The sequence below is a fragment of the Xylona heveae genome (genome assembly GCF_001619985.1).
Source record: "Xylona heveae TC161 unplaced genomic scaffold L228scaffold_1, whole genome shotgun sequence".
In the NCBI taxonomy this organism is placed as follows: domain Eukaryota; kingdom Fungi; phylum Ascomycota; class Xylonomycetes; order Xylonales; family Xylonaceae; genus Xylona; species Xylona heveae.
In genome coordinates this window covers 557,882-574,089 of record NW_017264193.1, presented here as the reverse complement: position 1 = coordinate 574,089, position 16,208 = coordinate 557,882, and the positions used below count along the sequence as shown (strand labels likewise).

General features: G+C 48.6%; 5 protein-coding genes across 5 annotated transcripts; 2 read left to right on the top strand and 3 right to left on the bottom strand.

Annotated features, from left to right (window-relative positions):
- Positions 1 to 871: 871 nt before the first annotated feature.
- Positions 872 to 4,874, bottom strand: L228DRAFT_242453 (hypothetical protein). The gene is made up of 8 exons (XM_018331441.1): positions 4,360 to 4,874; positions 4,152 to 4,297; positions 4,072 to 4,098; positions 3,985 to 4,020; positions 2,743 to 3,931; positions 2,391 to 2,680; positions 1,400 to 2,329; positions 872 to 1,218 (listed from the first exon to the last, which is right to left on the bottom strand). Exons 1-8 carry the CDS (start codon positions 4,451 to 4,453, stop codon positions 1,045 to 1,047), a joined length of 2,886 nt encoding a protein of 961 aa, XP_018191610.1. The 5' UTR covers positions 4,454 to 4,874; the 3' UTR covers positions 872 to 1,044.
- On the top strand, positions 4,405 to 5,713 carry L228DRAFT_279302 (hypothetical protein). The gene is made up of 2 exons (XM_018335674.1): positions 4,405 to 4,874; positions 4,944 to 5,713. Exons 1-2 carry the CDS (start codon positions 4,781 to 4,783, stop codon positions 5,462 to 5,464), a joined length of 615 nt encoding a protein of 204 aa, XP_018191609.1. The 5' UTR covers positions 4,405 to 4,780; the 3' UTR covers positions 5,465 to 5,713.
- A 171-nt stretch (positions 5,714 to 5,884) lies between these two features.
- On the bottom strand, positions 5,885 to 6,591 carry L228DRAFT_235168 (hypothetical protein; the record flags this gene model as incomplete). The annotated part of the gene is made up of 3 exons (XM_018330695.1): positions 5,885 to 6,069; positions 6,125 to 6,443; positions 6,496 to 6,591. 3 exons carry the CDS (start codon positions 6,589 to 6,591, stop codon positions 5,885 to 5,887), a joined length of 600 nt encoding a protein of 199 aa, XP_018191608.1.
- Positions 6,592 to 7,540: 949 nt separating this feature from the next.
- L228DRAFT_235167 (hypothetical protein) lies at positions 7,541 to 8,320 on the bottom strand (the record flags this gene model as incomplete). Its single annotated transcript, XM_018330694.1, has 2 exons — positions 7,541 to 7,741; positions 7,799 to 8,320. 2 exons carry the CDS (start codon positions 8,318 to 8,320, stop codon positions 7,541 to 7,543), a joined length of 723 nt encoding a protein of 240 aa, XP_018191607.1.
- A 679-nt stretch (positions 8,321 to 8,999) lies between these two features.
- On the top strand, positions 9,000 to 13,979 carry L228DRAFT_264481 (hypothetical protein; the record flags this gene model as incomplete). The annotated part of the gene is made up of 3 exons (XM_018334584.1): positions 9,000 to 9,338; positions 9,394 to 9,811; positions 9,862 to 13,979. The coding sequence occupies 3 exons, from the start codon at positions 9,000 to 9,002 to the stop codon at positions 13,977 to 13,979; spliced, it is 4,875 nt and encodes a 1,624-aa protein (XP_018191606.1).
- Between the last annotated feature and the right edge of the window lie 2,229 nt (positions 13,980 to 16,208).

Here is a 16,208-nt window from a genome sequence, read left to right as displayed (position 1 = left end):
CGCGGCTCGGCTTCGATGAGGAAAATGTTTCTCAGGGCTAGGGTTTCTTTGTGTCCCAGTTATTTCACTTAACCCGGGCCCGCGCTTTGATTAGGGAAGATGACATATGACTATTAATAGACTTTACAATGATACCCGCAGCATTTACAATCAATAGTAGAAACAAATGTCGAGAATTAATTAGACTTTATACGCAATATCACGCGTGCATATATACCCTAACCCTTGGTGACTAGGGAATGCAGAAAAGAGTTAACGTGAGTTTAATTTTATCAAAATCATGTTGTTATTACGAAATCCAGAATGCAGAATGTAAAATGCAGAATGCGAGGCGTAAATCGTGAAGCGTGAAGCGTGAAGCAAGGGGTCCATGGCGGCGACGGCCAGGCTCATGCGGCCGAATCAAGGCGATGAGGAACAAGGATGAATACCGAAATGAAGAGGAATGTGTATAATACATCAAAAGATCAAAGCCCGTTTTGATTGCGATTTCTACTCGAATGATTTAATGCACTGGAACGGCTTGGACAGCTTGGACAGCTTGGACAGCCGCGGGGTCTGGATAGACAAAAGAAAAAGTGAGAAGTAAGAACTAGCGTCCGAACACAATTCAATAGACAATGCGGAAATTGTAATAAAACTATATGATATGAAATTCAATTTCCCAATGTAATATTATTTTTCTCTTCCGCCTTTTCGTACATGATGAGGGACAGGGGGAGGGGAAACTGTAACATAGTCGCGTCACATACGGAGAATATAATACTGTAACATAAAGCCTCACATACATAATACATCATCATAACTCAAAATGGATTTGGAAAAGTTGGAGAAAGATTTTTTTCAATAATGACTTTGATATTGTTTTTTAAGAAGAAAAAGAAAAGAAAAGAACCTTTCTGGTGGTAAAGTAAATCCGAAGTAAGTCATCTTACCAATTGGACAAAAGGGGGTAAAAAAAGATAAAAGGGGGAAAGGAAATATGAATAAAAAGTTGAAGAGAAATGGAGAAAATGAAAAAGATGAGAAAAAAAAAAGGGTAATTTAAATTGACAGCTTAGAAAGATATTCCTCCGCCTTGGAAAGAGCTTCGTCGACCTTGTCTGCCTGAGTGCCGTTGCCGATGCAGGTGGCGCCCTTGCCGCCAGCCTTGCCGCCGATAACGCCAGATACGGCAGAGGCCCACTCGTTGGCGGAAGCGCCCTTGGATGAGGCGTCCTAGGTGGTGAGAAAATGATTAGTATGTGATTTATGCATGGGGTGCTGGAGCGTGGGTAGAGCTTTGTAGTGAGGTGAATAGGACAAGATTTGAAGAGTGGGAGTATAAGGAGAGAGGATAGGGAGATAAGGAATGAAAATGAGAAAAAACGAGCGAAGCGAGCAAACTCAAAAAACTTACAGAAGAGACGTGGCATCCATGCACGACCTTGGACTCAGTTGAGTCAGCAGCAAAAAGGTAGACAGTCTTGTCGCTATTCTTTGACTTGACAAAGTTCAGAGCTTCACCGAGGGCCTTTGAGTTGGCGGAGATAGGAAGCTTGATGACAAGGTGTTTCTTGTCCTTGTTCTTCTCATCGGCAAAGTACTTGGTGATGGTGTCGACGGCCTCCTTGGCCTCGGCCTTTTGCTTGGCCTTTTGTTCATCGAGAACCTGCTTGGAAATCTTGGCGAAGCGGTCACGGAAAGAAGCCTTGGTAATGGCGGAAATGGACAACTGGTTGAGTTCCGTCTGGGTCTGCTTGACGGCCTGCTCCTTTTCGGAGCTGTGAGGCATCTTGGTAAGGTGGTCAAGACGGTCAGAGAACTCGTTGGCGATCCGTTGCACCTCATAGGCCTCCTCGCCGGTAACGGCAATAATTCGCCGAATGCCCTTGGCGATACCGCTCTCTTCGAGGATGACGAGACGCTTGATATCACCCGTCTTTTGGACGTGTGTACCACCGCAGAACTCAACACTGACATGCTCCCAGTCAGGGTTCTTGATGTTGTGGAGCAGAGTTTCAATGTCAACACCAACGGAGACGACGCGGACGGGGTCGGGGTATGTCTCGCCAAAGACGGCGCGCACGCCTTGAATCTCGCGGGCAGTGGCGAGCGGCACGTCCTTTGCATAGACTGTGTCGTTCCTCTCAATGTAGTCGGAGCAAATGTCCTCGATTCTGGCAAGCTCGGCGTCCGAGATGCTCGACTTGTGCGAAAAGTCGAACCGGAGCTTTTCTGCGGCGACGAGGGAGCCCTTCTGGTCAATGGCATCGCCGAGTACTTCACGGAGGGCGTAGTTGAGAATGTGCGTTCCAGTGTGGTTGTTCCGGATGGGCCACCGACGGAGCTTTACAGCAGCAAATGTTAGAAAAAAAGTCGAGAAGGGAAAAGAGCTTGATTAGACGTACCTCATCATACTCACAAATGACCTCGTTGCCAACAGTGAGGTTACCGTATTTCAAGTAACCAGTGTGCAAAACGTAGCCAGCATACGACTGGACATTCTGGACCTCAAGCTCAGCGTGGCCATCAATCAAAATCTTCCCGGTATCATATTCCTGGCCACCCTGTTCGGCGTAAAAGTTGGTTCGGTCCAGCAACACACCAAGTTGCTCGCCCTCGGGAATCTCTGAGGTGCTGTTCAAGAATTTCTTTGAGTGGAAAATAGCCTTGATCTGAGAGGTGATGTTGCCCTTGGCTGAATTGGTGAGTTAGCAGACACATCGCAACACTATATGAACAAATAAAAGGGAAACGTACCAAACTTGGCGCTATCGTCAGTCTTGGGAACCTCGTGCATCTTGTCCAAGTTGCCAAGGTCATGAACATCGAACTTGACCAAATCAGCAACGGCCTTCTTCTCACCCTTGCTGGCTTCCTTGGCTTTTGCCTGCGCTTCCTGGAACTCCTTCTCATCAATGTCGAGGCCGCGCTCCTCGGCCATCAATCTGGTAAGGTCAACAGGGAATCCGAATGTGTCGTAAAGACGCCACACGTCCGCACCGTGCAGCTTCTTGGAGTCATGGATCTTGCACTGCTGGGCATAGTGCTCGAACATGCGCTCGCCCCGGTCGAGGGTCTTGGAGAAGGACTCTTCTTCCTCATCCAAGATTTCCTTGACATCCTTCTCCTTCTTGGCGATTTCAGGGAACATGCCACCCATCTGCTCAACAAGCGTAGGGACGATCCTTGAGAAGAAGTTTCCAATATCCGTCTCGAAATACTTGCGAGCATAACGAGCGCCTCGGCGGAGAACTCTTCGCACTACGTAGCCACGGCCTTCATTGTTGGGAATGCCGCCATCGCTGATGGCAAAAGTCAATGTCCGCACATGGTCCGCACAGACACGGTAGGCAGTGTCAATGCCATCCGGATCCTCGCTTCCGAATTTGCCACGGTATTCCCGAGCGCCGGTGATCTCTTGGATCTTCTTGAAGAGGGGCGAGAAGACGTCGGTGTCGTAGTTCGACTCCTTGTTTTGAAGAACAGAGACGAGACGCTCAAAGCCCATACCCGTATCGACGTGCTTGTTGGGCAACGGTCGGAGAGACTTGTCGGCCTCACGGTTGTATTGAATGAAAACGTTGTTCCAAATCTCGAGGACGTTGGGGTCATCCTCGTTAACTAGGTGAGCGGCATTCCGACCGCCTATCCGGTCGTAATGAACTTCACTGCAAGGACCGCAAGGGCCTTGGTCACCCATTTCCCAGAAGTTGTCCTTCATGTTTCCAGGAAGGATATGGTCTTCCGGGACACCCACCGACTTCCAGAACTCCTTGGCCTCGAGATCCGGCTCGAGACCACCAGCCTCATATCCTTCAAAGTACGTAACGTATAATCGATCGGGGGCGATGCCAAAGACCTTGGTGAGAAGGTCCCATGAGTATTCAATTGCCTCTTTCTTGAAGTAATCGCCAAAACTCCAGTTGCCCAACATTTCGAAGAATGTCTTGAATCAATATTAGCACTCAACGCCACTTTGACATGTCTGCGCCGACTTACGTGGTGGTAGCTGTCCTTGCCAACATCGTCAAGATCCTAGAAATCGTGAGCATAGTGACTGAGAATTATCGTCCATGGATCCGTTACATTATGCTTTCCTCCCGCGCGAATACACTGTTAGATGTTAGCAAGTCATCTAGGTCTGAGTAGTTGATTTGGATGTTCACCTTTTGCGAATTTACTGCACGCTTGAGCTGGGCAAAGTCCGATTGAGGATCGACGGTACCCAAAAAGATTGACTTGTACTGGTTCATACCAGCATTGGTAAAGAGGAGTGTAGGGTCAGAAAGAGGGACGACAGAGGATGAGGGGACTATAGTAAACCCTTTGTCAGTATTCTTCACAAAAAAGTCGACTCTGTGGACAATGCCCCACCAAAGGTGTGTCCCTTCTTCTTAAAAAATTCCAAAAAGGCAGCGCGAACGCGCACCGCGCTCCATTCTGGCTCAGCCTCAATGATTGAAGGCATGGTGTAGGCCTTTGATGGGTTTGTTTGGAAGAAGCGGGTGTTCAGGCTTGGAGGGGCAAGAAATGGAAATTTTGGCGCGCCCCCAAAGGAGTTGAGATTCGAGAAGTTGCCGTGACTCAGACCACGTCCGCAATAGTTGAAGAACTTCAGACCCCGCATCAACGAGGCAGAGGTGATGTCTTTAATAGAGCTTCCACGGTCACGGCCGGCTCAAATATCCTAATTGACACGTTTCGCTTCTCTTTCTGGTCGATCGACAACCCTGCAGCAGAGCGAAAAGCTGAGAAATTGAGGGTCTGGATGACGAAACCGTAGCTGGGGGCCGAGATGGAGCCAAGACCACATGGAGTCAAACGACAGGCCGATTCAACCCCGGACAACGATCAGCGGCTGGCAAAGAGGTTTGAATTATTAGATATTGGTAAGACGAAAATCTCTTGTTCCCTGGTGAGCAAGGATCCGCTATTAACAATCTGTTCTCTTCCCGCAGAGCAAAATGGAAAGAAGAAACTCTACGTTCCCGTTCAGTCGCCATCCTCGGCTTACACTCCCAAACACTCGTCACCATCTAGTGATTCCATGCAATTAGATGACACCAAAGACAGAATTTATATTCACAATCTCGACGAAGAGCTTGCAGAAGTCGACTCGGATGATGACAAGGTCATTTTTCTTCCAGACATTGAGAGACGTTTGACCAAGATTCCCAAGTCAGTCTTAAGGTCTCAGAACCCTCCACCGATTGGAAACAATGAGCTTGTGCTCTACTCTGTACCCGAATCTTTATCAGTACCTGCGGAGCATGACAGTGTCCGCCGTGCAATTATTGAGGCACGACAACGCATCCGCGAGAAGCAGGTGCAGGAGCAAAATGAGACAGCAAGAGGAGGAATGCCAATTGGCCACGATGACCAAGAGCGCAGCAAAGCCGAGACTTATATGCAAACGTCTCAGCATACTCCAGAAACCATACCGTTAGACAATGACGGTGATGCCATGGAGTTGGAATAGACACCGCATAATGCATTAGAAGGAGTTCAGGATATTCAACGTCGTCAGCAACTTGGAAGCATATATCAGGCCACTTACACCTAAATAGCATAACGTTATCATCAATTTTGTGAGCGATCAATGAACTATTTGTATTTCATTACTTGAATAAGTACCAGTTGCCTCATATGTACCCGCGCCTCGAGTTCTATCTCGAACTCTGGTGATCTCAATTACGCATACTTCAGACAAAAGATGACGGTGAGCACCCAACCAATCGATGCGAAGGCGGAAATTGGAAAATCATATATAAAAGGCGAATCCTGCCGCATATAAGTCTGTTTGCTATGCAATCTCGGATCAGGGGCCCATCAGGGAAATAAAAATGCACAGTCAACTAGCTACGTGTATCCTCAATATATAAGTGTAGAGAACAAGATATTAATTTGCCCCACCTCGCTCGGAAGGTTGCCTCGATGGCTCAGGTCGCGCTGGTGACGAGTCACCAGCGCGAGATGACTCTCCAACATATACGGAAGGGACTTGGCGCTGCTGTGAAGGATCCACTTTTGATGCACCTAGTGGAGGCTGATATTGAGGTGGAGGGTCGAAATCCTGTCCATAAGCTGTCAAAGGTTAGCAGCGGAGATATAACAGGCTTGAAAGTATCATAAATCTTACCTGGTGGCGGGGGTGCTGGATACATAGGATACTCGTTGGACGCGCCATTACCCGATGGATGGTAATAATATGGTAGAGGCGGGGCATGGTCGATTGTCTGCCTCGGTGGCATGCGGTATGAGCGAGGTACCAGAAACTTGATGCCACTGTTAGCTTTTTGTTTATGCTTCTCTCTGGCTTGGATAATTACTCGGTGATATGCTAGCGGAGGGAGGCCTCTCCTCCGACGACGCTGAGCGTGGAGGGAACCACCAACCACCCAGGTTAAAAGCAGGACAACTATGGAAAGAAAAACAACCCATTTGACAACTTCGGCGGTCTGGTCACTTGATTAGAAAAGGCAAAAAATACTATGATGAAACAATGCTGACCGAAGAATACCACCAATCGGTATCGTCACCACCGCCGGACTGACCATCGCCGGACTGACCACCTTCATCTTGCCGTTTTTGTAGATCGAGATGCATCGTAGAGCGATTCTCGCGGTATGAGAGCTGAAGAACGGACTAGGTACAGAAAAACAGAGGGGGTATTTATCAATTCAATCAAGAGTATCCCCCGACCTGTCAACCGAGCCTGATCTGCAAGGGATCGATAACTAGCTGCGGCGATCGCACACTCGTACTGGATGACGAGTGTGCGTACTGCCAGTACGTGGCCTGATGAGTCGTGCCGGAAGATATGAGGGTGATCAGATATAATAATCAATGGGCCCTTTGCTTCAAAATTGATATGATGTATTTCGTGCTCGTTCGCAATTGAGAACAGAGCGGGTTACCCGATAGTCGGTCGAACACCTTGACGACCAAATAAAGGTAGTTGAAACTGTTCGTATAGTTGAAATAATCAAGCAAGGAAGCTGAACGCAATCAAACAAAAGGAGACTTGGAGAGCGCTCACAATTGCCCCGAACATTTAAACAACTCTTTAAAATCCAGAGAACAGGGCAGCTTTCCTTGCAGAGTTGTCAAAGAAAGTGAAAAATTAAGGAGGGTGACAAATAAAATGACATTGTTATTGGATCGGAATCTTTATTTTTTGGATCCTGCTACATCCCTTGTTCGCAGGCGGTAAGTGACGAGATGATAAACAACATCATCAGTCTCTCATCTTATAAAGTTGGACGGTTGCAGGCAACAGACCCCAGCCACACCAAACAGTTGTTCAGCCACCGCCAGACCTGCGCGTCTTTGACGGTAAACATGTGGCCAGAGGTACCGGATACCTTTCGATGTGTGCTAGGTACGACCATTCAGAAGTACCGGCACTTATTCCCTTGACAACTGTGTCCGCGCTCATTTCCCGCAGAATCTCACATGCTTTATTGTGCGATTAGCAACCTGATGAAGATGGATTCTTCTGGTCATCAACCACATAAATGGATGTTTTTTTTTTTCACCGTCAACACGATGCCTATCATAAATAACGCCCACCAGAGAATCTCGAGCCAAAATCCTTTGCTCGGTTCAACATTTCTCTTTTTTGTGTGAATCCTATCTTTTGCCCTCCCGCAATATCCTTTTCCCGATCGAACGCTCTCTTGCTTGGGTCATCCTCTTCTTCCTTGGTCGTTGATTTGCTGTGTTCATCGTACAACGACTTGTTGCGATATTTTTCCTGTATTACATGAGTCAATTGCTTGTGCGCCTAGGGAGATTTTAGGCAGAGACTCACATTATATTCCTGTATCCTCTTCGCTGCTTCCTTATCCTCGGTGCTGAGGATATTCTCACTGCTCCTACTGCCACCCTGGCTTGCTGGTTTGGAAACGCCCATGACTTCATTCTCCAGTCGCTTTCTTTTCTGCTCCGGTGTTTCGGTCCAAACACTACCAATCCCGCCAGACTTTTCTTGCGGAGCTCGTGCCCCCTTACCAGTATTGAATTTTCTATTTCGTAGTTTTGTAGGGTCGACTCTCGAGGACCAATCGTCGCCTGATGGCAGTAGCATCATCCACTCGTCCCGCTGTGGCTTTTCAGGTTCGGCAGCTTCCTGATAGGCGGCATTATCGAATACAGATGTTTGAGCGGTTGGACTGCCTTCATCTGTCTGCAGCGCCCAGTTAGTCCAAGTCGCATGAAATCCAGGAAGGGGCACGAGATAGTACATCGTAGAGTGGGCCTGAGGGAAGAGCAGGTCCAACTTCATCTTCACTGCTGTCTGTGTCATCGTCCGCATCTCCTGGCGGTCTTTCATCGAGAGGCGCGGGGGGAGGAGCAGGCCCCATTACCCGCCGAGGGCGGCTTTCCTCATGGCTGTTTGACCGTGAACGCGGCCTTTTCAAATCTCTAGCCGCATTGTCCTCTCCAGCTTGCGCTTCGGCTTCGGCTTCGCGTTTCCGCTTCGCCAATAAATGTGGCGGTAGCTCTGGACCTACTGAAGCCATTCTTTCTGCAGATTAGGGAAGAGTAGATACAGTTATGAGATAACGCCCTGAGAGACTTGGCGTCTTCCCCAGAAAGTGGCTCTCCGGGGGTAGCGGCATATTCCGTCATGGACGGGTTTCCTATCGTGGAAGCTCAGTTGAACTCCGCCGTAAGTTGTACCAACACAGTCAGGCTCAAAGGCTCTCGCGCCGTAGCAGGCAATATATAATTTATAATTGTAATCCAGTATTGCCAGAGAAACGAATCTTCACTGGACTTAAGTTTCAAACGGGATCCCGAACTTCAAGGTGCAGTATCGACCGGCACTCGGCAGTTCCAACATCGCAGCGTTGCATTCGAAGCTATAGATTCTGGTTCACAAGCTCCTCTCTGGGAGGGAATATTCTTACATCGTTATCATTTTGCGCGACAGAAGCTCAAAATTTACGAAAGCCTTTCGGGCCGAGAAACAACTGCATGGATGGTATGAGGCCTATCGCGTCACTCCGATGAGTTCGACGCCAACGGAAGAGGAGGCAAGTGCTGAGGACCATGTCCAAGCCGCCTTTGAATCTCCAGAGAATGTGGATGGCAGCAGCAATCAGGAAGTAGATTTGTCACAGGCGGAAGAAGACACAAGAATAGTAGACTGGCTTGAGGAAGAGAGGGAGAGGGACCTTGATAACGTTCCGAAATCTCGTCCAGACGCATTCCATGGCTATCCAAATGTTCAAGGGTCCCAAGCGGAAAACGACGATGGACTGACTCTGCCTTTAAGAGATACGGTTTCCAGATCACCCAGCCCAGCTGAAACGCTCTCGACACCAGACGATACGCCGTCTCCACATGTATGACAGTAATCTACCATAGACTTGCTCGTAGCCTTCTGTGCTAATTGCTTAGGGTTCCTTCACCTCCTCTCACGGCGGCAGTACCCTTACATTTGGGAGAAGCCCGACGCCATCTCTCCGACCTTTTGATCGCCGATTTCAATCAAGAATTGCGTCGTCTCCTCTAAGCACGCCACGTTCAATATCTCCTGCTTTTCTGAACTCACACTCGCGACAATCCTCATCATCTGGCCAGTTATTTCGTGATCAAGAAGATGTTGAAACTCCAACTTCACCATGGGAGGTTGTTCGTTGGACTCGGTTGAAGAGAATATCTGGACAGGCTTTGTCCGAAATTGGAAAACGGAGCTTTGGGCGCCCGACATGCATATCAGTCTTCTCCTCTATCGCAATAGGGACCTCGAAAGGCATTATATTGGTATTCGATTATCACCAAAATCTCAAGTCCATCATAGGACAAGGTTCCAAAGGTATTGTTCCTCACTAACTTCAGGTCTTGTCACATTACTAACTTGAGCAGCCATTGAATCTGGAGCGGTAACATCTCTGGCGATATCAGCGGATCAAACAACCATAGCCAGCGGGCACAAAAATGGCAACATTTTTACTTGGGAGCTTGCAAGGTCAGGAAAGCCATTTCTATACATTCCAGCTCTTGATGCTCTTCATTTGAGTCGTCAAGGTCACGGTCACGTATCCGGAGTGGCCGTAATCCATCTCGGATTCCTTGGAACAAGGCATACTGCACTCGTATCTGCAGACGACCGGGGCATGGCATTTTCGCACCTTGCCACAAGAGGATTCGGGGCTGTGTCTCGGACCGTAAAGACAACAAGAATTCTAGGAAGGTATCCTAATGATAGCGTCAACTTAGACCGGCCGCGTAAACCGAGTACTGTTCTGGCGTTTTCACCTCTACCACTGGGAAATGCCGAGCAGCCCACTGACTCTATGGGATTGGTGGCAATGCTTACGCCATACCTACTTGTTATTGTTTCGACAACGCCTGTGGCACACACTCAGCATAAGGCTGCTCGCCCTAAGGAAGTTACTCCCCACGGTGCTTTGAGTGGCTGTCTTGCATGGTTCCCGGCCGTGAAGCTGAAGTCAAAGGGAGACGGTTCGCCTGCAGCCGTGTCCCGAGCGAAATTGGTATACTGTTGGTCAAATGTCCTCACAGTCTTGGATATTTCTGAAGGGTCGACCTCAGACTCAACTGAGAAGGATGGGCCCCCGAATCTAGAATTTCGAGCTCGTAATCGATGGAAGCATGATGAATCGATTGTTGCGGTCCAATGGCTCAGCAGATCAGTAATTGGCGTACTTACCGTGACCCAAAGGCTTTTGATCATTGAGGACGGTTCACTTCGGGTAACCGAGTCATTTGATTTGATACACAGGCATATTCTTCACCAAGACCTCTTTTCGCAACAACTGCACGACCTAGTGGAGCGTTTGGAGGACGATGACGATAATGACAATGAAAACGACGCAAGCATGCATGGGGTGATCGCGGATGCCTTCTACATGAGCTTCAAGGCATATAAAGGCCGGATCTTCCTACTAGGCTTCGATGATGTCTCCGTCGGAACACTCTCAAATTGGGCAGATCGACTATTATCATTGATGGAGAATGGAGATTTCATCGGGGCAATTGAGCTTGCGACATCCTACTATACTGGCGAGACTGATAAGTTGACCGTCGGTTTACCTGAAGATGATTCACTACGACACTCCGTCGTGAAGGACAAGATGCTCGAAATGGTGTCTGCCTCTCTCAAATATGCCTTTGGCAGAAATCAAGAGGCCGGTTCAGAGAAAATTGAGCGAGATCAGCTCGAGAGACTAGCAAGTGCGTGTTTTAGTGCATGCATCTTCATGATGGATACCGAGTTCCTGTTCGATTCTGTGTACGATTGGTATGCGGATGGCTCTGCCGAAGATATTTTTCTAGAAACCCTTGAACCATACGTACTGGAAAGGGCGATAAGTTATGTTCCGCCAACGGTTGTCAAGGGTTTGGTGTCTCACTATACGTCGAGGGGCCTCGGGACACGGTTGGAAGAGATGATCTGCCATCTGGACACGGCCACAATTGACATTGACCAGATCACTACCTTATGCAAAAGACATGGCCTCTACGATGCATTGACTTACGTTTGGAATCAAGCGCTCGATGACTATATAACTCCACTTGTCGAGCTCCTGTCTCTGCTGAAGCCTGCAACTTCGGAGAGTAAAGAGGCCAATGGCATTCAAGAACGCACCATGGACGAGGTTAATGCCATAAAACTTTTCCCCTATCTCTCTTATACTCTCACCGGTAGAATATATCCGACTGCAGATCCCATTCCCGAAGACAAATCGACTTCAGCTAAGGCGCAGATATATTATTTTCTCTTTTCTGGCAAAAGCATATCATGGCCAAGAAATTCTGGTCATGTCATTCTAGCGACATCTGAGGCCCGGTCAGGATTGTCATTTCCATATTTGCGGGCAATTCTGTCATTCGACGCTCCCAGCTTGTTGAGCGTCCTAAACGAAGCCTTTGAGGATAATTTTTTGAATGGAACCACTTCTGGCTTAGACGATGGCGATGAGCCCACTCGAAATTCTGAAGAAGATCAAGCCCTGGGTAAATCGGTAAATCGTCAATATATTGTAAGCATGCTCCTCGAGGTCATGTCTCCTCCTTCATTTCCGCCGGAGGATACCATTTATCTCGACATGTTTCTCGCTAGAAATCTGCCAAAATTTCCTCAATTTATACTTTTGCCTGGCTCAGCCCTGACCAGGGTCTTGGTTGGTCTTTGCAACTATCCTAGTCCTGAAGTACGGGAGGATTGCCAGCTCAGCGTCGAGTATCTACTTTCGATCTACCGTCCTCCCGACGTTGATTCGTTGATACCACAATTTATCCGAGCTGGGTTCCATCGCGTGCTCAAATCCTTATACAAGGCAGAAAAGAAATATTCGGAGTTGCTGGAAACATGCTTTGATGATCCCGAAGATCGCGACAACATTTACGAATGTATCGAAGATTGCCTACGACCTCGCGCCGGTCTTACTGAAAAACAGATTCGTCAGGTGCGCTCAGTTATCACAAAACGGGCTCGTGAGCTTGGAGAGCTGGACGTGATTCGCACCGCAAAAACTATTGACACTTATGCACCGGATCTGCATGGGACATTGTTGGATGGGCTTGTTGACGATACCCAATCTCAATTTTTATATTTGCGAACAATTCTTGAGCCAAGTTATGGAGGCGCGGAAGTTCCAATAGGGCCGGCACGGCTACCTCAGTCAGAATTTATCGAGCTTTATGTTCGACTCATGTGTGAATACGATGCTTTTCACGTCGCCGACTATATTGGGTTGGTCAAAGCTGGCGAGCTCCGCCTGGAACAGGTTCTGCCTGCCATGGAGGATTACGGCGTTGTAGATGCCGCCGTTGTTCTCCTGGCTCGCGAAGGTCAAGTTCAGGCGGCTATGGAACGCCTCAGTTCTCATTTCACCACGCTTGAAGCGGCTCTACTGGGCTTGTGTAACGCCTTCAATGGTAACGGAGATTCTGCCAACAAATCGGATGCCGCCTCGGAAGTTGTGGATGCTGTGCAAAAGTATGCTCTTGTCGGGATTTGGCTCTGTCAAGGTCAGATGAAAACATCTCAGCAGATAAACGGAACACAATCGACGGCCACAAATCAGAGCAAGTCCGACTCCCGTGAACTGACTACTGAGGAGACTCTTTGGCTTGAACTTGTTGATGCGGTCGTGCGTGTGACCAAAAACGTATCGGCAGCACTACCTGAAGAGACAGTGGAGTCGGACTACTCAATCGACGGCAGATCCAACCACGAGCTTAGGCCGGCTGATATTCTCAATTCTCTCCGGAGCACAGTTCAGCAAACATTTACCGCTCTTCTGCGGAGCACGGCTACCAGAGGCTCTAAAGAGAGGGGCCGGCCCGACCATTCTTTCCTTCGTATCCTTCAGGCCTTTTTGGCTCGGGCATCTCTTGCATCGCCTTCATTATCAGATCTTCGCACCGTTTTGTCGACCATCTTTTCCGCTTACGCCTACGAAGAGTCACTTTTGTCGCTTGCCAATCGCCTCCTTGACCGAGATCTATTTGTTCAAGTAGCTGAGGCGAATCAGCTTCGACAGCGGGGTTGGAAGCCCCGCGGACCTACCTGCGAAGGGTGTGGACGGCGTGTCTGGGGTCCAGGTGTTGGGGGAGGTATCTGGAAGGCATGGCAGGAAAAGAGGGCGGAAGAAGAGCGGAGGAAGCAGGCCAGCCGTGCGGAGAGGAGCGATTCCAGTATCAGCCAGTCTCGAGATCGCGGGAAAGGGCGGGCAACGGTGGATAGGGAGGGCAGCCCTTTGCGAAGTGCTGCTCAGGAACCACATCCAGCCGAGGAAGGCGAAAAGGGAAATGGGATTGGCCATGGTGAAGCTGGCATCGCGGAGGATCTTGGACCCCTTATTGTGCAGTCGTGTGGGCATGTCATGCATCGTGTGTGTTTTCAGCGATTAACCAATCGTGCGGATGAAGAGGACGATCAAGCAGGAGGTGGAGAGCATGCTAGCAGATTTGATGATGGGCACTCGGACTTTGGCTGTCCAGCATGTAGATAGCGATTTGAGCGGAACCACCATAGCAAGGCGTTTCTTTTTCTTGTGAATTTTGAACTACGGCTTATTCAAATGGATACGCTTTGCTCCTCTTTACCTCATTTTGAGAATTCTTTGTCTTTTCTCTTTCTTTTCTTTATTTACTGGCATCTCGCGTGAGAGGGGGGATGTGCCAGGCTGCGTGGGTAACGTTATACCGCGACGTTCAGCAGGCCTGCCCAAAGCAAAAGTAAAAAACCACATGGGTGATGCATAGGGCTTAGGATGGGAAGGCTTCATGGAACGGAGAGTTTTAGGGACAATTCTGTTCATCAGCCAGATGGTCCTCCCAGCCAGTGAAACGATGAGAAGCAAGAAGGCGAATGACCTTGAGAAGGTTTCATGGATCTTGCATTTATCAGAATGATCGTTTGAATCCTGTGTTAACTTTATCGGAAAGGGTGCTGTATGAGTGGCTCCGGGGATGAAGATGTAGACGCAGGCGGAAAATCCCGCAAGGTATGATTTGAGGAGATGAAGAGCAAGGTGTGCGTTTGAGGCGCATGCAGAGCAGGTGCATGTTGCAGCCTCTGCCGCCGTGCAGGTCAGGCATCCCTAGTCACGCATGCAGCCTCACCGTTTGGGCTTTTCGGCGTGACTGTATGCCGCTGCACCACTACAGGAGAGTACGTACAGTACCATTGTATGCTCTGGATAAGCAGGGAAAATGTCTTATCGGTTGCGAAGTTGTCGCTCTTGGGGCTGGGCAGCAAGGGAACACTTACGATCTTCGTAAGTACTCAGGAAATGTATTATATGAGAAAAGGTAAGATATACCGATTAACCATTACGTGCGATTGGTATACCCGCATTATTAGCAGAGATTGCCCAAGGTTTAGTTAGGGGTCTACTTGGAAAGTACTCGAGTTCAGGTAGAGTACATGCCCTCATATGCTGATTTGTACCGTGGTCATCGTAGTAAAAAGTAGCATTCGCCACGAACCCCCCCCCCTTCCCTTTCAAGTTCCTTTATCTGCAGGTCAAGCTCTAAGTTGATTTCCTCCAGGTATGAAATATGTATGTAATAAAATTCGATCATGCCTGGGCCAAGGAACCAATGACCTTATTTTTTTTTTGTTCTTCGGGTTAATTCTTCCCAGTAGGCGAAGAAAAGAATCTAGATTTGATCTTGTGTTCATATCCTTCCTTCCTCGCCCGATGGCGGGACTCAGGAGTGTTTCGAATGACTTTACTGCATGTCTCCATGCTTTAGGTCTGGGTGGGGGAAGACTTAACTGAACAAGAGGGGTCGAGTATAACTAACTGGAACTGAGGTTTAGGCAACGGCTAAGGCGAGGCGGTGAGGCGGTTTCGGCTGGCAGAATAGAACCACAGTGGGATGGAGGGAGAACAGACCCCCCTCTTTTCTGCTCCACTGAGCTCGGTCACACGCGGGCCCCGATGGATAGCTGATGGCCGAAGAGAAAAGAGAAAGAGAAAGAGAGAGAGCGAGAGATTAGATGGATGAGTATCAAGGTGACACATTGGCACGATTGAGGCGTCGGCCCCTTGAAAGCCTCTCAAGCCTCTTCTCCCTTGGAACACTCGCGCTTTTCCTTCCTTTTCATCCGAGATGACGACAATTGTTGTCAGCCACCGGAATGGGGCCAATATCCCTCTCTTGATCACACAGACGCGTCGCCGTTTCGCGTTCTGATGAATGTTTGTGCTTTGGATTCGTCGACCTTCTGCCAATGTGATTGATATGGCTGCGTAAGACGATGCGCTCAATCACGTTGGTAGGAGGCACGGGGGTGTGCATAGGAGAGAGGGATAGAATAGAGGGGCACGAGTGGGTAAGAAAATAATTCAGACTAAAGGCGAGGAGAAAGGAAACTGAAACGAACATGAAAATAATGAGAGAGCAGATGCAAATCAGATAGCGGTGCGGCTTCAAAGAAGGCTCGATTACTCTAGTCTTAGCAGGCCACGAGACGTGTCTTAGTACATTATCTCTGACTAGAGTTGAATATGCGTTTGTCAGAGCACCACTGATTGAGGGTGCGAATCGTGCGCTATTTGCTGCATCACACCCCTACGGCCCCAAAATCCCCTCGTTTGGGGACATCTGGCATCTTTTTTGATCTTGATCCAACTCTTTCACTTTTTGATCGAAAATGATATTCTGTACCATCCAGGTGCGGCAGTTTTCCGCTTCACTTCGGAGCAACCGATTATCGAGATGAGACATCA